The sequence below is a fragment of the Cucurbita moschata genome, unplaced genomic scaffold, assembly GCF_002738365.1.
Source record: "Cucurbita moschata cultivar Rifu unplaced genomic scaffold, Cmos_1.0 Cmo_Scf00009, whole genome shotgun sequence".
In the NCBI taxonomy this organism is placed as follows: Eukaryota; Viridiplantae; Streptophyta; class Magnoliopsida; order Cucurbitales; family Cucurbitaceae; genus Cucurbita; species Cucurbita moschata.
In genome coordinates this window covers 1,033,936-1,051,033 of record NW_019268525.1, presented here as the reverse complement: position 1 = coordinate 1,051,033, position 17,098 = coordinate 1,033,936, and the positions used below count along the sequence as shown (strand labels likewise).

At 37.5% G+C, this 17,098-nt stretch overlaps 3 protein-coding genes across 6 annotated transcripts; 2 read left to right on the top strand and 1 right to left on the bottom strand.

Annotated features, from left to right (window-relative positions):
• The first annotated feature begins 1,164 nt into the window (after nt 1–1,164).
• LOC111447722 (NDR1/HIN1-like protein 6) lies at nt 1,165–2,035 on the top strand. The gene is made up of 2 exons (XM_023087027.1): nt 1,165–1,492; nt 1,607–2,035. Exons 1-2 carry the CDS (start codon nt 1,188–1,190, stop codon nt 2,004–2,006), a joined length of 705 nt encoding a protein of 234 aa, XP_022942795.1. The 5' UTR covers nt 1,165–1,187; the 3' UTR covers nt 2,007–2,035.
• A 2,428-nt stretch (nt 2,036–4,463) lies between these two features.
• On the top strand, nt 4,464–8,418 carry LOC111447553 (telomere repeat-binding protein 4-like). Of its 3 annotated transcripts, none has more exons than XM_023086785.1 (10): nt 4,464–4,599; nt 5,284–5,420; nt 5,504–6,272; nt 6,347–6,568; nt 6,658–6,714; nt 6,795–6,874; nt 6,965–7,209; nt 7,417–7,737; nt 7,826–7,889; nt 7,977–8,418. In XM_023086785.1, the coding sequence occupies exons 2-10, from the start codon at nt 5,340–5,342 to the stop codon at nt 8,163–8,165; spliced, it is 2,028 nt and encodes a 675-aa protein (XP_022942553.1). In that variant the 5' UTR covers nt 4,464–4,599; nt 5,284–5,339; the 3' UTR covers nt 8,166–8,418. The 3 variants fall into 3 exon arrangements, with proteins under 3 accessions (XP_022942553.1, XP_022942555.1, XP_022942552.1); XM_023086787.1 differs by having other exon boundaries at nt 4,464–4,723; nt 5,507–6,272; XM_023086784.1 differs by having other exon boundaries at nt 4,464–4,723.
• A 292-nt stretch (nt 8,419–8,710) lies between these two features.
• Nucleotides 8,711–15,338, bottom strand: LOC111447871 (actin-related protein 5-like). 2 transcript variants are annotated; one of them, XM_023087236.1, is made up of 12 exons: nt 15,093–15,338; nt 14,893–14,963; nt 14,492–14,616; nt 14,211–14,255; nt 13,287–13,389; nt 11,640–11,749; nt 11,071–11,180; nt 10,889–10,979; nt 10,366–10,806; nt 10,037–10,164; nt 9,502–9,844; nt 8,711–9,385 (listed from the first exon to the last, which is right to left on the bottom strand). In XM_023087236.1, exons 1-12 carry the CDS (start codon nt 15,191–15,193, stop codon nt 8,888–8,890), a joined length of 2,166 nt encoding a protein of 721 aa, XP_022943004.1. In that variant the 5' UTR covers nt 15,194–15,338; the 3' UTR covers nt 8,711–8,887. The 2 variants fall into 2 exon arrangements, with proteins under 2 accessions (XP_022943004.1, XP_022943006.1); XM_023087238.1 differs by lacking the exons at nt 14,893–14,963; nt 15,093–15,338 and having other exon boundaries at nt 13,287–13,394; nt 14,492–14,536.
• Between the last annotated feature and the right edge of the window lie 1,760 nt (nt 15,339–17,098).

The following is a 17,098-nucleotide window of genomic DNA, read 5'->3' as shown; positions in this document are numbered from 1 at the left end:
TTTTTTTTTTTTTTTTTTTTTTAAATAAAATAAATGTGTGTTTTTTTAATTTATTTATGCCATTTTTTTTTTATATATTTGACCTAAACATTAAAGAATTAATATTTAAATAAATGTGCTAATGACAGAAATTTGTTACAATGAAATTTATAAAATCATAAAATGTGAGATCACACGTCAGTTAGAGAGGAGAACGAAGCATTCTTTTATAAGGGTGTGGAAACATCTCTCTAACATATGCGTTTTAAAACCATGAGGCTAACCGCGATGTGTAATGATGGGATTGGACTGTTACAAATGGTATCAGAGCTAGATAGTGAGTGGTGTGCCAACAAGGACGCTAGACTCCCAAAGGGGTGGATTTTGAGATCTCGCATCGGTTGGAGAAAGGAACGAAACATTTTCTAGACTGTTACAAATGGTATCAGAGCTAGAAACCGAGTGGTGTGCTAGCGAGGATGATGGGTTCTTAGGGGAGTGGATTTTGAGATCCCACGTTGGTTGGATAGGGAAACAAAACATTCCTGGATTGTTACAAATGGTATCAGAGCCAGACATCGGGCAGTGTGTCAGCAAGGACGCTAGGCTCCCAAGAGAGTGGATTTTGAGATCCCACATCGGTTGGAGAGGGGAACGAAACATTCCTAGATTGTTACAAATGGTATCAAAGCCAGACACCGGGCGATGTACCAGCAAGGACGTTGAGCTCCCAAGGGGGTGGATTTTGAGATCCTACATCGGTTGGAGAGGGGAACGAAACATTCCTAGACTGTTACAAATGGTATCAGAGCCAGACACCGGGGCGGTGTGCCAGCGAGGATGCTGGCCCCCAATGAGGTGGATTGTGAGATCCCACTTCAGTTGTGGAAGGGAACAAAACATTTTTTATAAATGTGTGGAAACCTCTCTCCAGTAGACACGTTTTAAAATCGTGAGGTTGACGTCGATACGTAACGAACCAAAATGAACAATATCTACTAGCGGTGCGATTTGGTTACATAAAATTTGTAATTCATAAATTTAATTTAATTTATATGGAGTTGATAATTTAGGTGAAGAAAATAAAACATAAAATAATGAAAAGGATAAAATGGTAAGTAAAAGTTAGGTGAACGACCCCTCCCATTTGGCCTTCTTATTATAACCCTAACTTTCATCTAAACCCTTCTCTTCATACTACTCTTCCAATGGCACTTGCAGATCACCTTCAAAGAATCCACCCAGTTACCGACGTTGAACGTCCGCCACCACCACCGCCTCCTCCGCCATCAGCGCCGCCTCCCAAAGTTCTCCCTTCCAAGAAGACAAGATCTTCGTGTGTTTGCAAATGTTTTTGTTGGACATTTTGTGTTATTTTTCTTCTACTCGTCGTGATCGGAGGCGTCATCGGAATTCTCTATCTCGTTTTCAAGCCAAAAATTCCGACGTATTCCATCAACTCCTTAACTATCAGCGATCTCCGACTCAACCTCGACATGTCACTCTATGCAAGGTTTGGTTAATTCATTATGTAATCAATCATAAAGTTTGTTTAGAGTAAAATTAATGCTAAATTTCTTAGGGTTTTAATTTTTTTTTTAGTATTAATTAATATTAACTTTAATAGGTTCGACGTGAAGATCACAGCCTACAACCCGAATGAGAAGATCGGAATATACTATGAAAAGGGAGGAGTATTGAGCGTGTGGTATACGGACAAGAAGCTTTGTCAAGGGCCCTTGCCGGTGTTCTACCATGGCCACCGGAACAGGACGGCACTGGACGTGGATTTGATGGGAAGGACGGTGAAAGGAAACACTTTGATGGCGGCGTTAGCGGAGCAGCAGCGGACCGGCCGCATCCCATTGCAGCTCCGTGCGGCGGCGCCGGTGGCCGTGAAATTGGGACAGCTGAAGCTTAAGAAAGTAAAAATTTTGGGGAATTGCTTGTTGGTTGTGGATAGTTTGACTGCCAATAATGCCATTAGTATTAAAGCAAGTAATTGCAAGTTTAGGTTGAAACTTTAATTATTATTTTTTTATTTTTTGAAAATTCTCTACCAATTTTCAAAACTTTTGTTAATTTATTTTAATTTTCTATCCTCATATAATTTAAGTTATTTGAATTTTTAATATAATAAGAAAGTTATTTGAATTCTTAATATAATTTAATTTATACTCATATAAAAATATTGGGTATAAAGGAAATAAATAAATGAAGAGAAAATTTCGATGTGGGAGGAAATTAAATACTATTGTTTGAATTTTTATTTATTTATTTAAAAAAAGAAATTTCTTTGAAATTATAGCAATTTTGCAGAAACTGCGAACATATTTAATTAGCATAAATTAAAAATAAATTTGCTTAATTTGATTGGAACTATTTATATCATCAAATACATATAATTATGTCATCAATTACATATAATACAATTTTTATTGAATTCTTATTCACTTAGACATCACATAAATTATTTGAATTATAGAAGATATAAGGTGGACATGTGATATTCTATGATACAATTTTTTCTTTCTGATTTTCATTCAAGATTTTAAAACGTGTTTGTTAGGAGAATGTTTCTATACTTTTATAACGAATGCTTCATTTTTCTCTCCAACTTGAGCCCTTTAAGGGAGTTGATTGTGAGATCTCATGATCCACTCTCTTTGAGGGCTCAACGTCCTCACTTATACACCATTCGATGTCTGATTCTGATATTATTTGTAACTGTTCAAATCTACTACTACTGAACATTGTCTTCTTTGAATAATTCCACGTTAATTGAAGTCAGAACTGGAACTAAAAATGATACAGGAATAATTAATTATTTTAAAGCCCATGGCCCTTTCCATTCTTAACTCATATTAGCTTTGCTTTTAGCTGTATTCACGACCAATCACATGCACTTTCACCCCAACCCATCATCATCATCTTCCACCTTTTTTTTTTTAAATTTTATTTTATTATTATTTATTTATATAATTCTCCCTCTCTCTCTCTCTTCCCTTTTCTCATTCTCTCTCCTCTCAAACAATTTTAATTTTAGATCATCTTACATTTAAATCTATTAATTACTCCACATATTCTAAATTTTATAAAATTTACAAACATTTTAAATACAAATGTTAAAGTTCAATTACTAAAGGGATCATTTTTGGTTCGTTTATATTTAAATGGGGAGAATTTTAAAATATGTATCTATGATTAAGTTAAGCTCATTTTAATTTATTTACGGAAATCATTTATATTCAAGTCCATATTTAAATATTATTTAAGTTTGAATCAACAAATTAAAAATTTTAGTTTGATGTCAATTTTTTACTAAATAAAAATTAGTTTTAGTCATAAATTCTTGTGTTGTATTTAATTGATATCTGACGACATTTATTATAAAAGCTTAATATATGTGATTTAGAATGGAAGTTTATGTCATTTTATTTGATAAAATAAATACGAGGTGAGAATTTGAATTTCATTATGTGCCGTTATTGTTTTTAGCAAAAAAAAATCTATATATTATAACATATAATTTTAGGAATTTAGTGTTTGAATTTTTATCATTAAATGTTTTATTATAAACTTTGTATTTTCAAAATTTAAAATATATTTAAAAAAAGAACATAAATGAATGAATTATAAATATGAAAAAGCTGTATTTAAGTTTTCACGAATAAATAAAATTTCAAAACTTTGATGTGGAAAAGAAGATAAGATAAGATTGAAATATAATATTCGGAAAATTGTAAGGAAACCCGGCCCAGAAACCGGGCCCATGGAAAGTAAAATGGGCCCCCGAAAGGACACGTGGAGGTTAAGGAAGAGCCTATCCAGTAAAATAACAATTGGCTTATAGTAAAGCGCGCTTTATCTATCCACCTGTCTGGACGAGACGTGTCCCACACGGATAATGCAAAATTCCTTTTTATTTATTTATTGTATTTATATATTTATTTATTAAAAAAAAATTTAATGGGATATCCGCAAACCACTTTGGTTCACACGTTTCTCCATATACTCTTACGCCTCTCTTCGCCACATAATTTTCAATTTTTCTTTAATTTTTCCTTTTTTATCTTTATTTTATTTTTATATATATAAATAAATCTCTTCCCTAAAATAAAATAAAATAATAAACATAAATATTAATTAAAAATTAGGTCCACCAAATTCCCCACTTAGCCCTTGAGGGTGACTGGACAATGCACAACCTCTGATCAATCTCTTGCATAATTTTTTTTAAAATTTTTTTTATAATGAATTATTTAATTTTGTATTTTTATTCTAAAAATATGTAATGGTAAAGTATTACGTTCAGAAGCGGTGTGTGTGTGGATATTTAGAGAGGGAAAGAGGGAAGAAAAAGGGGTTTTGGTGGGTTTAACCCGATATAGCCGGTAACCACGGTGGTGTGTACCGGATGTGTCGGTTTGATGGTCAAACATTTTGGGATATATGTCTGTGTGTAAGAGGTTTTAGGCACTGTTTATGTATTCCTCCGTTTGAGAGAGAGAAACAGAGATTTTCATCTTCAAACTCTTTCTTTGGGATTTGGGTTCTGAAATTTCATGGATCTCTTTCATTTTCCCCTTCTCCATTCCGGATCTCCACCTTGAATTTCGTGTAATTCTGCAACATTCTTCTTCTTCTTCCATTTGGGTTTCTGTTTTTTCTGGAATTCTTTTGAAATCTCAGCTCCAATTTGGATCTTGGTTTTGCATGATTTATGCCGATCCTTCCTCTACTGGTGAGCTTTTTGTTTTTGCGCGCACAATTTCTGAGTTTGGATTTTGTTTCATCGGTTCGTGTTCTTCGGGATGTTCGGTTCTCGCTTTTCCTTTTGTTTCGATGGGTTTTGCGTTGTTGGTTTCATTTGTGTTGGAATTATGAACAATTGGGTCTTCAGAAATTGTATGAAGTTCGAAAGTTTTACTGGGTTTAAGATCCGATCCTGTGGATTTAACTTTGGTTTAGATGTTTTTGGGATTGGGTTTTGATTTTGAATCAGCTTGTTTTGGCCGGATTTGTGTTTTCCTTTTCCTTTATCTCTTTGCTTCTAAGCTAATCAAGTTGTTGAGATTGGAACTTCTTTCATCGCTTTGCTCCAGATTTCCAGTTCAAGTTTCTTCGTTGTCACATTCAAATTTTGAATATTCTTGGAGACTAAATCTGGGTTATCAATTTTACCCTCAAACTTCGTTGCATTAACATTGTTGTAGTAAAGAATCGTGTTTGTCTGCATTCCAATTCGAATCAAATTTCTAAATTGAATGATTTTGATCTGTTGTTGTTTGGATGATTTGACAGTGAAAGTGGTGAATCTCTGTGTTTGATGAGTTTTTATCACAATGAATGCCTAAGACATGGTGATGAAGAAGAGGTTGGATAATGGATTCAATGGCCTTTCGGACTGGACCGTTCCGAGATGTCCGAGATCTTTTCGAGTGAGTAAAATTTCCTCTTTAGATCTCTCTCTGATTTGTTGAACTGCACCTTAGTTACTGAGTTTTGTCCTTGTTGATTCTAGAAGAGGGTTCATTCAAAGAAGGATTTCGAGGATGGCCAGATCTGTGCAATTGAACTGCTGGCTTCTTTAGCAGGGAAGCTTCTGCAAGATGGCGAAAGCACGGCGTGCAGCAACACATCCGATGGAGATCACTCGGTGATCGGCACGAATGTCGTCAAGGAAGATAAATCGAACCAAGAGAAGGGTTTCAAGGAGAAATGCTGTGATGGTGGCAGCAGCCAAAGTTGTGATCTTGCTATAGAAACAACTGATCAGAAACAAAATCTGAAGAAACTCCAATATGTAGATAATATTACTGTTTTCGATTGTACTTCGGTAGTCGTAAATTCCAACAGCTCGGATGAGGCCTGTGGTGATGTTAAGCCTGTGGTTTGCAAGACAGAGTTCGGAGATTATTGTACTAAACCAGAGGAAGGCTCCCCAGATTCTCTAGAATCAACTGACACTGGTATGAAGATCATAAATGAAGAACAGCATGGATTTCCAAACATGGCTGATTCACACGGTTCTAAGGATTTGAAAAAATCACCAACTATGGCCAATTCAAGCTTCAAAACTGGATTTCGCAGTTTGTTTTCCAGATATAGGAATTACTTTAAGTTAGCAAGTAGAGATGAAGATGAAAAATTTAGGTCCAATAAATCTAGCTTCCACTCGAACTCTTTCAGGCCTCCATCGCGAATTGCAGGCCGACGAATAAGGAAATTACTGAATTCAAAACACTGGAAAGCAGCTCCAAAACTGAAGGACTGTGAGGTTCCTAGATCTGGTGAGATTTCTTAACTATGGATTTTCGAGTTTTCATCTTAACTCATTGTAACTTACTGTTCCATTTCGCATCAGGTTCCATAGACGACGAAACGCGAAATCCTTTTCGCAAGAGGAAGTTGTATTTCAATAGTGAGAGAAGATTCCACGGGGATGGTCTTTACAAAAGGAGGAGATTTTTCGACCGAAGCTCCGTTGTGAATTCTGATGAAGGGATGAGCAGTGAAAGTGTATCGAACTCTCCCGAAAAGAGTATCCACATCGATAAGTCTGGCTTAGCTGCAGTATTACATGGAGGTCCTCAGCTTAATTTAGTGTCCTTTATGAGCTTTAAAACCAACATTTTTGTTTCCAGTAATCTCAATGAATTTCCTCTGTAAATGCAGCTAGTGTGACAACATCATCAGCTCAACAAGCATCCTTCCATTCCAAAGATTCTCATGGTATGAAAGTTTCTTGAAGCTTTCTTGCATTTCAAACTTAGCATTATGGTTGGTTTCTCATCTGCTCGATTGTTCGACAGTAAAATTTAGCATTAGATCATTCAAGGTGCCAGAGTTATTCATTGATGTCCCCGAAAACGCGACTGTTGGTTCGCTGAAGGTAAAATGAAGTGCAGTTCGCCTTCTTTCAGTTGGTAAAGGATGTTTTTTCTCCCTTTCCTAAAGCAGTATTTATGTTATTTTTCTCCAGAAGATAGTACTTGAGGCAGTAACCGCTATTCTCAAGGGTGGATTACACGTCGGGGTTCTTGTTCACGGGAAGAAGGTCAGAGACGACAACAGAACCCTACTGCAGACAGGACTCTCTTGTAAAGACAATTTGGACACCGTTGGTTTCACATTGGAGCCAAATCTTGTGCATAATACAACTTCACCATTGTGTTCTGAGGATCATCCTCAGATGTTAGCATGTGACATAACTGAACTTGTACCCAGGTATTACCATTGCATTCAAACAAACAACCTGGGTTTGTTTCCTTTAATCTCAAGATTTTCGAGGGCTCGGGAACTTCCGTAATTGTTTTCTTGGTTTGGGTAAACAAGTTCATTATGTAAGAACTCGGTGTTCTCATGAGTTCTTCTACTTGGATTGTTCGCTTCTATCTGATAGCTTATATATATATGCTGTCACTTTCTTCACAGCTCGCCTGTAAATCCTGTTTCGAGCTCGGGAATACTAGATGTTGTGGCCTTACCTAATACTACATTGACCAACTCCAAAATCCAAGATGAAAATAAACATGAACTGATTACTACCAGCATTGACAATTTACCTGACAATTCTTTACAAGACTGTAAAGCTTTAGTCCCTGTTCCAGAAATGACTATGGAAGCATTAGCTGTAGTTCCCTTGAATCCAAAATCTAAGCGTTCGGAAGTTGTACAGCGTCGAACTAGGAGACCCTTCTCTGTTTCAGAAGTAGAAGCACTGGTTCAAGCCGTCGAGGAGCTAGGAACTGGAAGGTTTGTCAATGCTCTTTAACAACATGATTGATGTCATTGTGAAGCACAAGTTAAAAACCAATTGAAATCTGGTGTTTCCTTTTTGCAGGTGGCGGGATGTTAAGTTTCGTGCATTTGAGAATGCAGATCACCGAACTTACGTGGATTTGAAGGTGGATTTGCCTTCTCCTTAACATGTGTTCAGGTGATCGGTTTCTAGCATACAGATAAAAGTCTAACCTGATGAGGGTGTGTTGCAGGATAAATGGAAAACCCTGGTTCACACGGCGAGAATATCGCCTCAGCAGAGAAGAGGCGAGCCTGTCCCACAAGAACTTCTGGACCGGGTGCTGGCTGCACATGCTTACTGGTCGCAGCATCAGGCAAAGCAACACAGCAAGCATCATCAAGCTGGAGTTGTGAAGGCCATTGAGGGCTCCAGCTGTTAGGCTTCTCGTCTAACAGGAAAGTTCCCACATTTAATGTAAAAAAGGAAAGTAGGTACATTTGACTCTGCTGTAATCAACCAAGGAAGGCAAATTGTAAGCATGATTTTAATTTCTTGTATCCTCACACTTTGATTCATTGTTTAGCCATCCCATTTGGGAGGAGTTGTCAGTTGTAAATATGATTCTTGTAATAATGAAATTCTAACAGGATTCTTTCTGTGTTTAGACATTCAATATGTTCAGTTTTACTGTAGCCGATGAATATCATGAAACTCAACTGTAAATCTTAGACAGGTGATATTTTGACCTTAAGGGTTCTTCCTTTCTTTTTGGTTTATTGAATTCCCACCAATACTTTCATGTTCTTGACAAAGTCAGGCAGTGTTAGAAATAGGGCATTTAGTGTTGAAGTTGAGCACTCTTTGATGGCCAGATCATATTAAAATAATTCAATTTTAGGTCATATAAGTCAAAAGTCTATAAAGTATAAAATTGAAAGTTCAAAAATAAAAGTAATTTAACTTATAAAGTAACTCATACCAAAACGGTAAAATTAGTGAAGCATAGCTGTTGAAATGGCAGGTAATTCGCAAAGGACATGTATTGATTTTATCGACATTATACTCCAAGCATGTTAGATCATGGGGTAGTAAGTACCATACATCAATTAAAAATAAACGATCAAGGATACAGCAGAAGCTATCAGCCAACTTAAAAATTAACTAAAGCGAGTACCGTAATTGGTATCTGCGAAGCCAATCCTCACCCTTCTCGAGATAATCCATCCTACTGAAAGTCTGTGTTGTGAATTGTGCACCAGCAGCATAAACAGAGGCCCCCCTCCATGCGTCGAGAACTGGATCTAGTGCTCTGACCACCCTAATAGGTGACCCGCATGGCCTGATCATCCGAATTCCAGCTTCTAAACGTTCCCTCATGCCAGGAAAAAGACAACTTCCTCCTGTAATGAGGATTGAATTGGTCAATCTTTCTGCAATATCATCGCTGTACGATGGCAATCTTCGCAATGAGACGCCAGTCATTTCGTCTAATCCTGTCTGGTCGACTCCAATCAAGTTGGGATGAAATAGAATTTCGGGGCATCGGAACCTTTCAACCCCCATAACAATCTGGAAGTCTTCCTTGGTAAGAGGACGGAATTTTGGCACTTCGGTTGGTTGAGCAACATCTGACTTGGGAACAAAAGTGGGGTCTATATCCTAATTACAGCAGTAAGAGATTACACTTAATATCTCACGTAATTCAAGATCAAGATACTGAAATGTGAAATCAGTAATAGGTAAAACTGACTTATGTAAGTTGTGATGGGACTGACCTGGAGCCTAGAGGATAGACGAATCAATTCAACTTCATCCTCATCTGGGCCTTCATCGTCATCGTCATTGTTATCTTTGCTCATAAGTTTGTAAAGCTGCCAATCCTCATCTCTTGCACCAAAGGTGTCCTCACCCTTCCCACGATCAAAGGCTGCTGTTGTTAAAAGACGCATCCTCTCCCTCTGGGCAGCATTCAGCCTCTCACCACGTCCTACTCCTCCAGACAAATTATTCCCATTTGCATGACCTCCATTAGTCTTGAGCCGCTTTCGCTGCTCCACTTTTTCAGAAACCTCCTTGTATTTGGCATGCAGTTGCTCTAAATAAATCTCGGGATTCTCCCTACAACAGAAGAAACATAAATGCGAAAATAAGCATCAAACAAGTAGTGGATCATTGCAAAAAATCAGTATAATGGCATCGTAGTACTGGAACCATTCAAATGAGCAATGGTAACTCTCAGCAGGCACATAACTAATAATTAGATTCCCTGGACACTAAAATTATGAATGTAGGAAGAAATTGTGTGCATACAATCTCCTTTCTTCATCTAGCTGGTTTCTCCTTTCCCGTTCTAACTCTTCTTCAAATCGTTTCTGCTTGGCTCGCTGTCGTCCTTCAGAAGTGGTTTTGAGAAACAATTGCCTTCTTTTCTCCTTAAGCTGCCAAGAAAATTAAACTGCATAAATTTCAATCATTATAAAAAGAGAAGTGCTTACTTCAGCAGGGGAGTTGTTTCTTTACGGAGAAATTCACAAATATCATTTGGAACCTCTTAACGAAGACTACATGGCAGCTGAACAACACAGAACAAATATTTAAAACATTCAGGCGTTTATCATGCATGTACAGCCTTCTTTTACCTGCTCAGGTGACAGCACATCATCAGGGACGTTGACGAGATGGAACTTTTCATTTGTAGCGTCAGTATGATCCTCAGCTTCCGCCTGATCATCCTTTGGTTCCCCCTTTGCTTTCCGCAAAGATTGTGTTGCTTTGGTCAAAGCGGACTCAATTTCCTGCTTCGAGACGTAGCCAGTCTCTGACAAGAAGGACGGAATATCAACCTCTGCCACTTGCACAAGCTGATGTAAAAGAAACTCCAAACCACGCACTTCATTTTCTAGCTCATTGATCCTCGAAGATCTTTTTGCTTCAGCCATTTCTCTCAATCGTTGACCTTGTTTTTCCTTAATTGCAGCCTTTCTTGCAATCTCTTCTTCTGAGGGAGGCTCTTCAGTAGGTGGTGGAATCCATGGGAGCTGCCAACACCTAGTTTTATTTTCTGCTTCCTTGGTCCCTTTCTGTTCATAGATATAGGACTCAAACTGAGTGAAAAGACAGACACAACGATGATAACAATAACAATAAAGCCAAGAAGATTACTTGAAACAATTGAGCCTCTGATGCATAATCTGATGCTATATAGCAATGCTCCATCTTCAGGTCTTCAACCTTCTCCAACGTGAATCTGGCCCTTTGGAATGAACAAAATTTTTTTTTTTTTTTTTTTTTTTTTTTTTTGCAAACTTTACACCCGGTATATATGTTAAATGAATTATACTTACATGTGATAAGGGTATTTGAGCGAAAGAAGTTGCTTCAGAGAATCAGTCACGTGAAATCCACCAATATTGGTTCTGCAGCATCCTTTATAAACAGGCTCCCCGTCAATGAACTGACAATAAAGATAGGTGATAAAATTATCATTGACTCTCCACTAAAATCAAGTGTCCTAGATGCAGTTCACTCAGTAGTCAATTATAAAATCATGTATGGAATAGTACAACTAGAAACATCAAAGTTGAAGGCTTCAAAGACAACCTCAAATCAACAAGATTATAACGATGCAAAATTGTTGAAGAAAAGAAAAGAAAAGAAAAGCCAATTGACAAAAGAAAAAAAAAAACAACAACAATGTTAACACCAACTCAAGCATTGATATACTCAGAAAGATCAACAGCAATACACAATTTCATGCATTATAAGCAAGAAAACTCATACATACAGTGACTGCCAACACAGACGTAGGAAAACTGACTTTGACTAGGTGTGCTGGGGGGAATTTCAGAAGAAAAAAGAACAATTAATTTATGAGATTTATGAACTGGTAAGAGGATGAAAGAACAAAGCAAACCGGAATAACATGGCTTGCAGTAAAGCCTGGGCATAAAGCAAGGCCATCTTTATCACAAATCCCAAGTTGTTGGTTGTACATATAGCTGAATGCCGCATCAACACCATATGCTGTAGTACAGTCATAGAAGGAGAGGAAAAATACATTGTCAAGGAAGCAGAACCAAATATTATTAGTAAATTTAAGTAAAGGTTACGTCTAGAGGTTTCTACAACAAGCCAAACATAATATATTAAGTTTTAATCTGGAGCCCAGTGTCACAATCCGCAATATGATTGTGACCCGAGTAAGTCATCGAGGACGATGACTAAGTTAAGTGGGGGAGAATGTCACAACCTTACTATGAAGAGAGTAGGTTGTGACCCTCACGCCATGACAAGCAAAGGGGCGTCCCTCAAGAGACGCCCATCCGGCCATATGCGGGCCAACGTAGAAGAATGCCATGATGCAATCGAGGAGGACGATGCATCATCCAACACACCACCATGCAAAGTGGGCATTGAAGACATGTTGAGACACAAGCATAACAAAGACATCAGCATAGACATGAAGGACAAGATAGGCTTGTTGAAGGGCCGGGTAGGGCCCCGGGCCTTAACCTCAAAAGTCGAGGTTTCGGAAGGAATTTGGTCATGCGGTTCGGGAGTTAAGTCCGTCCATATGAAATATGAATGCTCGCCAAGTTTGGTGTCAATCGGACATTGGACGAACAATGCACGACACCGTATGACACCTCACGAAAATCATGTCTACTCCTGGTAGAATGAAAATGGCTCAAAATGTACTATAAGGGGTACCATGGTGTTAGCTCTCCACCACCCCTGGGCCCTGTGGCCTAAGTGAGCTACCCTGTGGCACATACGTGTGTCACAGTGTGGGCGAGCGTGCCGAGACGAGTGTCTCGGGGCGACTTCCTTTGAAATGGGTTTTTGAAGGACAGTACCGGACGGCACGGGTGTGCCGGTATTGCGCCCTAGCCCGCGTGTCGGAGGTTGCTACATACACCCGCTATCCGGTACGGTATCCGCAAATGACTCGGCATGGGCACGGGAGGGCCTATGCCTCGATAGAACCCGGATGGATGGATGTTCGGGAAGTCCCGATGAGATGAACGACACGTGGGCCCATTCTCGATGGCATGACCGAACGAGTTATGATGAGCGACGACATCCCGAGACTCGGGATGGCGTCAAGACATATGGACCCTGTCGATGGGGATCGAGGTGGCAAGATGAGATGCGACGTTGTATTGAGAGACCTTGGCCCGAGCAGAGGCAAGGTCGAGCCGAATGGGTTGGCCTAGCGTAGAGGCAAGTCGGATGTGTCGCAGATGATTGAACATACACGCACAGGCGGCGTGTGTGGTTGAACAAGCTTGGATTCCGCACAAGCGATGTTCGATTGGCGAAGGCAAACCTCGCCTAAGGTCCGACGAAGCCACAAAGCCGGGGCGAAAAATATAATGGGGCTTAATTCCCCTTAAGGCTGGTCGTGAGCATGTATAGATCACGACGCCGCACGGTCAAGAATGTAGGACCGTGACACCCAGCAGACAAGGGCAGCCATAGAAAAAAGCTTAAAAACATTATTTCATAAAATATGGTGCCCAGTCATTAAAGAACATAATAAGTTCAACAAGGATTGTACCTATTGAAGGAACTCCGTAGGTCTCAAATAAAAGCTCTGCCATTTTACTACGAGATTGGACTGGATTGCATACACATTCTGTTATCAGGATGGGGTGATCAATCTGTTCTGCCCTCAAAGGGACATAAATCAAATTAAGGACTTTGTATGTAAAAATTAAAAGAATTATAATAATAATAAAAATAAAAATAAAAACTATGGACTAGTAAATAATATTATTGAAACTCTAAGAAAAAAGTTTAAATTAAAAAATAACGCAAACTGGAGTTAAACAAATAGTTATAAATAAGATTAATGCATATTGAATTATAAGTACTAATACTCTACCTGTTTCACCAAGTCCAAGTCATATTCGATACTGTTATTAATGTTCAAACTATATATAATTTTATACCCCAATAAAAATTATGAATTCAAACATTCATTTAACCACATATGACCCTGAAAGTACCCGCGTCTACAAACACAAGTGTTAAAAGAAACAGCCTCAAGTATTGATGATTGCAGAAAGAAAAATATAATTTCCAAAAAGAAGTTCCAAATTATGCAAACAAAGAAAGAAGTTATGCTGAGAGAAGTTGTATTTCGCAAAAGGAAGTTGTATTTTTTTTTTTTTTTTTTTTTCCAACCAGACATTGCAAACAGCACAAAACCTATTTGCCATAATAGCCGGCCTTTATCCTGAAATGGAGGATCCAAGATAGCTTACTCCATCACCATATAAATTCAAGCTAGAAACCAGAGATATGCCAAGAGTCTATCAAAATAGTAGGGTTATGCAGGAAATCAATGGAGTGCAAGAGCCCAAAATCAGACTGGAAAGATACAACAGGTATTACCAACAATAAGAGGTGAGAAAAGGCAAGGAGAAATGGCAGAATAAGACACGAAAAAAAGGTTGAAACTTAACGTTCGCAAAATTACCTCTGGTCCATTTGCTCCCAGCCGATCAAATCCAAAATCAAGAACCTAAAAGGTGCAAGGAAATAATCAAAAGATACAACTTTATACACTCCTAATTCACGTAAATACACAAGGGGATGCACTTACTCACACCTACATTCATTCTTCTAACATTTATGTCTTATATTGTTGCCTACATGCGATTATCTCCAATTTTAATAAAATTAACAAGTTCAGACAATGTGGCTAGTTCGGGTATATAGAATCTAATGAAAAAAAGATAAAACAATAATCCAACTTACGTATTCCATAATCTCAAACTGATAAACAACATTGCCATCAAAAGCAGAGCGAGGACTTGAGCGTGTGCAATCAAAGTATTTCAACAAAGATGGTTCGTGGTCTCCAACAATGGTAACTGTTTCACCTGAATTGCAATAAGAACAGCAGAATACGCTTCAAGTACACAGCCAAAGATGGAGATATTTTCCACAGGAGTGGAGGATCTCAATTTTTCAGAGAGTTCGAACAGGAGTAAGAATGAGACTAAGCCCCAATTGTAAATTTTCATCAATGATTCTTTCCTCATTTTACTTTGGAAGTGTGAATTCTTCAACCATGGGAAATTAAGAAGCAGACCTTCAACTAAACAATCAAACAAACTAACAATGTTAACAGGTTAACTGATGAAAAGTAAGCATACCAGTGGCTTTGTGGCGAGGTCTCTGGACAATGTTACGGAAAATAACACGAGGGTCGGACTCTCCCGCCCATCTGAAAGAGTCACACACAACAAACAGCGCTAAATTCAGGGAAGAACAGAACACAAAGTTTATGAATGTAATAAAAAAAGAAAGTACATTCAGCTTGTTCTAAGAGTTGAAGCCAAAAAAATGGATATACCCAATGCGAAAAGAGGAGGCGCCATTGTCGATGACGATGGGAGTGGTAGGAGAAAAGTGATTGAAATCAGATTGTCTCTGTATTTCCGATACGAATGGCATGTTTGTGAATTCAAAAGATGAAACAGAAGCCAATCGGGATTGGAACAAGCTTTCTTCTTCTTTGCCCTAGCTCGCAGCGAGCTGGAGAAGAACGAAGACGACGCTGAATGATCTTTCGATTGTTGGAAGAAAGTCGAAGGCGGGCCAAGATCGAATCACAACCGGACGGTTTAGTTTAACCGGTCTGTGAGAACCGTTATGAGAATTACATCAAAGCTTCGTGTTTCTATATATTTAAAATAAAAAAATAAAAAAAAACAAAAGTATTTATTATTAATATTTTTCTATTTTTATCAAAGTCTTTGTACATTAAATTTTATAAGTAACATTTTTTACCATAGTCTAATTTCTTTTTAATTAAATTGACAATTTTGTTACGTATTAAATATAGAAATATATTGTGTATATATACTTTTAATAAATTTCATGACTTTATAATTTTTTTTTGAAATGTGTGTGAGATGAATATTTTTATTAACATAAATATAAAATAAATAGAGACGTGAAATTTTATTAATATCTTCATTAAAAATATGTCGACACTACATAAATGTGATGCTGACTAGGCTAGACACAACTCTCAATATAAATATCTCATTAAAATAGCTCAAAGGGGTTATTTTTAATATTATTAATTTAATATGAAATTATCAAATTAATTATAGTTATTAAATACTGTCAGATTGTTTCAATCAAATCCATTTACTGCAATTGAGTTATGATATGACAGCTCTATGAGAGAAGTATGCTATTATTATTATAATACATGTTTAACTTTGATAATAGTTTAATTGAAATATATAACACGTGAAATGTGTTACATATATCCTAAAGTTTCATAGTAAATATTTGAGCTATTAAATTTAAAATAACTATATTTTAATAAATAATGCTAGTTAATCTTAAAAGCATTATAGACTTCAAATATTATTGAATTCATGGGACTTAAAAGGTTAAAAAAGAAAAAGGTGAAAATAGTAAATGAAGGCGGTAACTACATTGAATGTTTTCCCAAATAGAGATGAAAAAATTAAATAAATAGTAAATACCATACAACTATTAATTAATGAAACACCGAGTTTTTATCCTGTTCGCTGTGGGCCCCACAACAATGAATTACAGCCGCTAAGAAAGAAGGCGGGAAAACAATCGAACGGTGGAGATTCAAAACGAAGCTCGATCTCTCGCCACGTCATCACTCTTTCTTCCGCTGCAACAAGCCCCTCTCATCTCCGTTTATAAATTCTGAATCTAAAAGCTCCAATTTTCTAAATCTTCTCAAATTTCAGCTTCTCCGAACTTTCAGGATTCAATTGGAGTATCATGGCTGAGGAAAAGAAGGATATCTGCCGCACGCCGCGACGGAAGAGCTGCCGGATTCCGGTGGCGCTGCTGTGCCCGGCGGCGCCGAGGAAGAAGGCGGTTAGCTTGAAGCGCAAGGCTCCGCCGAAGGACGGGTACTTTCGGCCGCCGGATTTGGAGGTGTTGTTCGGCTTTGTTGCTCCAAGAGGAGATGTATTATGTCCATAATATTCTTTGAGCAAGTTTTAAATATAGTCCACGTCAGTATAGTTCAGCTAACCTCATGTAGGGTTCATTTCACGTATTATTGGAGTAAAAAAAAAATTACAAAAAAACATTATACCATTTACAAAATGCACCTTACTTTTAATATTAATATTTTTTTTAACTAGCATTTCTCTTAGTAGAAAATTAATTAGATAAGACATATAAAAAAAAATCTTAGCTAAGTTTGTTGCACAAAATAGCCGAAAGGCCCAAAGCCATCCCTAACACAATCTTAATCTATGCACGTAAAACCAATTAAGTGGGCCTAATAAAATGGTTGAGCTATACTGAAATTAATAATAATAAATAAAAAAAAATCTACACTCGATCATAATA

Excerpts from the sequence above, each read along its gene's own strand:
- LOC111447722 (XM_023087027.1), top strand. The coding sequence starts at position 1,188 with ATGGCACTTGCAGATCACCTTCAAAGAATCCACCCAGTTACCGACGTT. Across the intron at positions 1,493-1,606 it reads GACATGTCACTCTATGCAAG|GTTCGACGTGAAGATCACAG; the intron begins GTTTGGTTAATT and ends TAACTTTAATAG.
- LOC111447553 (XM_023086785.1), top strand. The coding sequence starts at position 5,340 with ATGGTGATGAAGAAGAGGTTGGATAATGGATTCAATGGCCTTTCGGAC. Across the intron at positions 6,875-6,964 it reads CGACTGTTGGTTCGCTGAAG|AAGATAGTACTTGAGGCAGT; the intron begins GTAAAATGAAGT and ends ATTTTTCTCCAG. Across the intron at positions 7,890-7,976 it reads GAACTTACGTGGATTTGAAG|GATAAATGGAAAACCCTGGT; the intron begins GTGGATTTGCCT and ends GGTGTGTTGCAG.
- LOC111447871 (XM_023087236.1), bottom strand. The coding sequence starts at position 15,193 with ATGCCATTCGTATCGGAAATACAGAGACAATCTGATTTCAATCACTTT. Across the intron at positions 11,750-13,286 it reads CTACGGAGTTCCTTCAATAG|CATATGGTGTTGATGCGGCA; the intron begins GTACAATCCTTG and ends ACTGTACTACAG. Across the intron at positions 10,980-11,070 it reads CTCAAATACCCTTATCACAT|GGCCAGATTCACGTTGGAGA; the intron begins GTAAGTATAATT and ends TTCATTCCAAAG.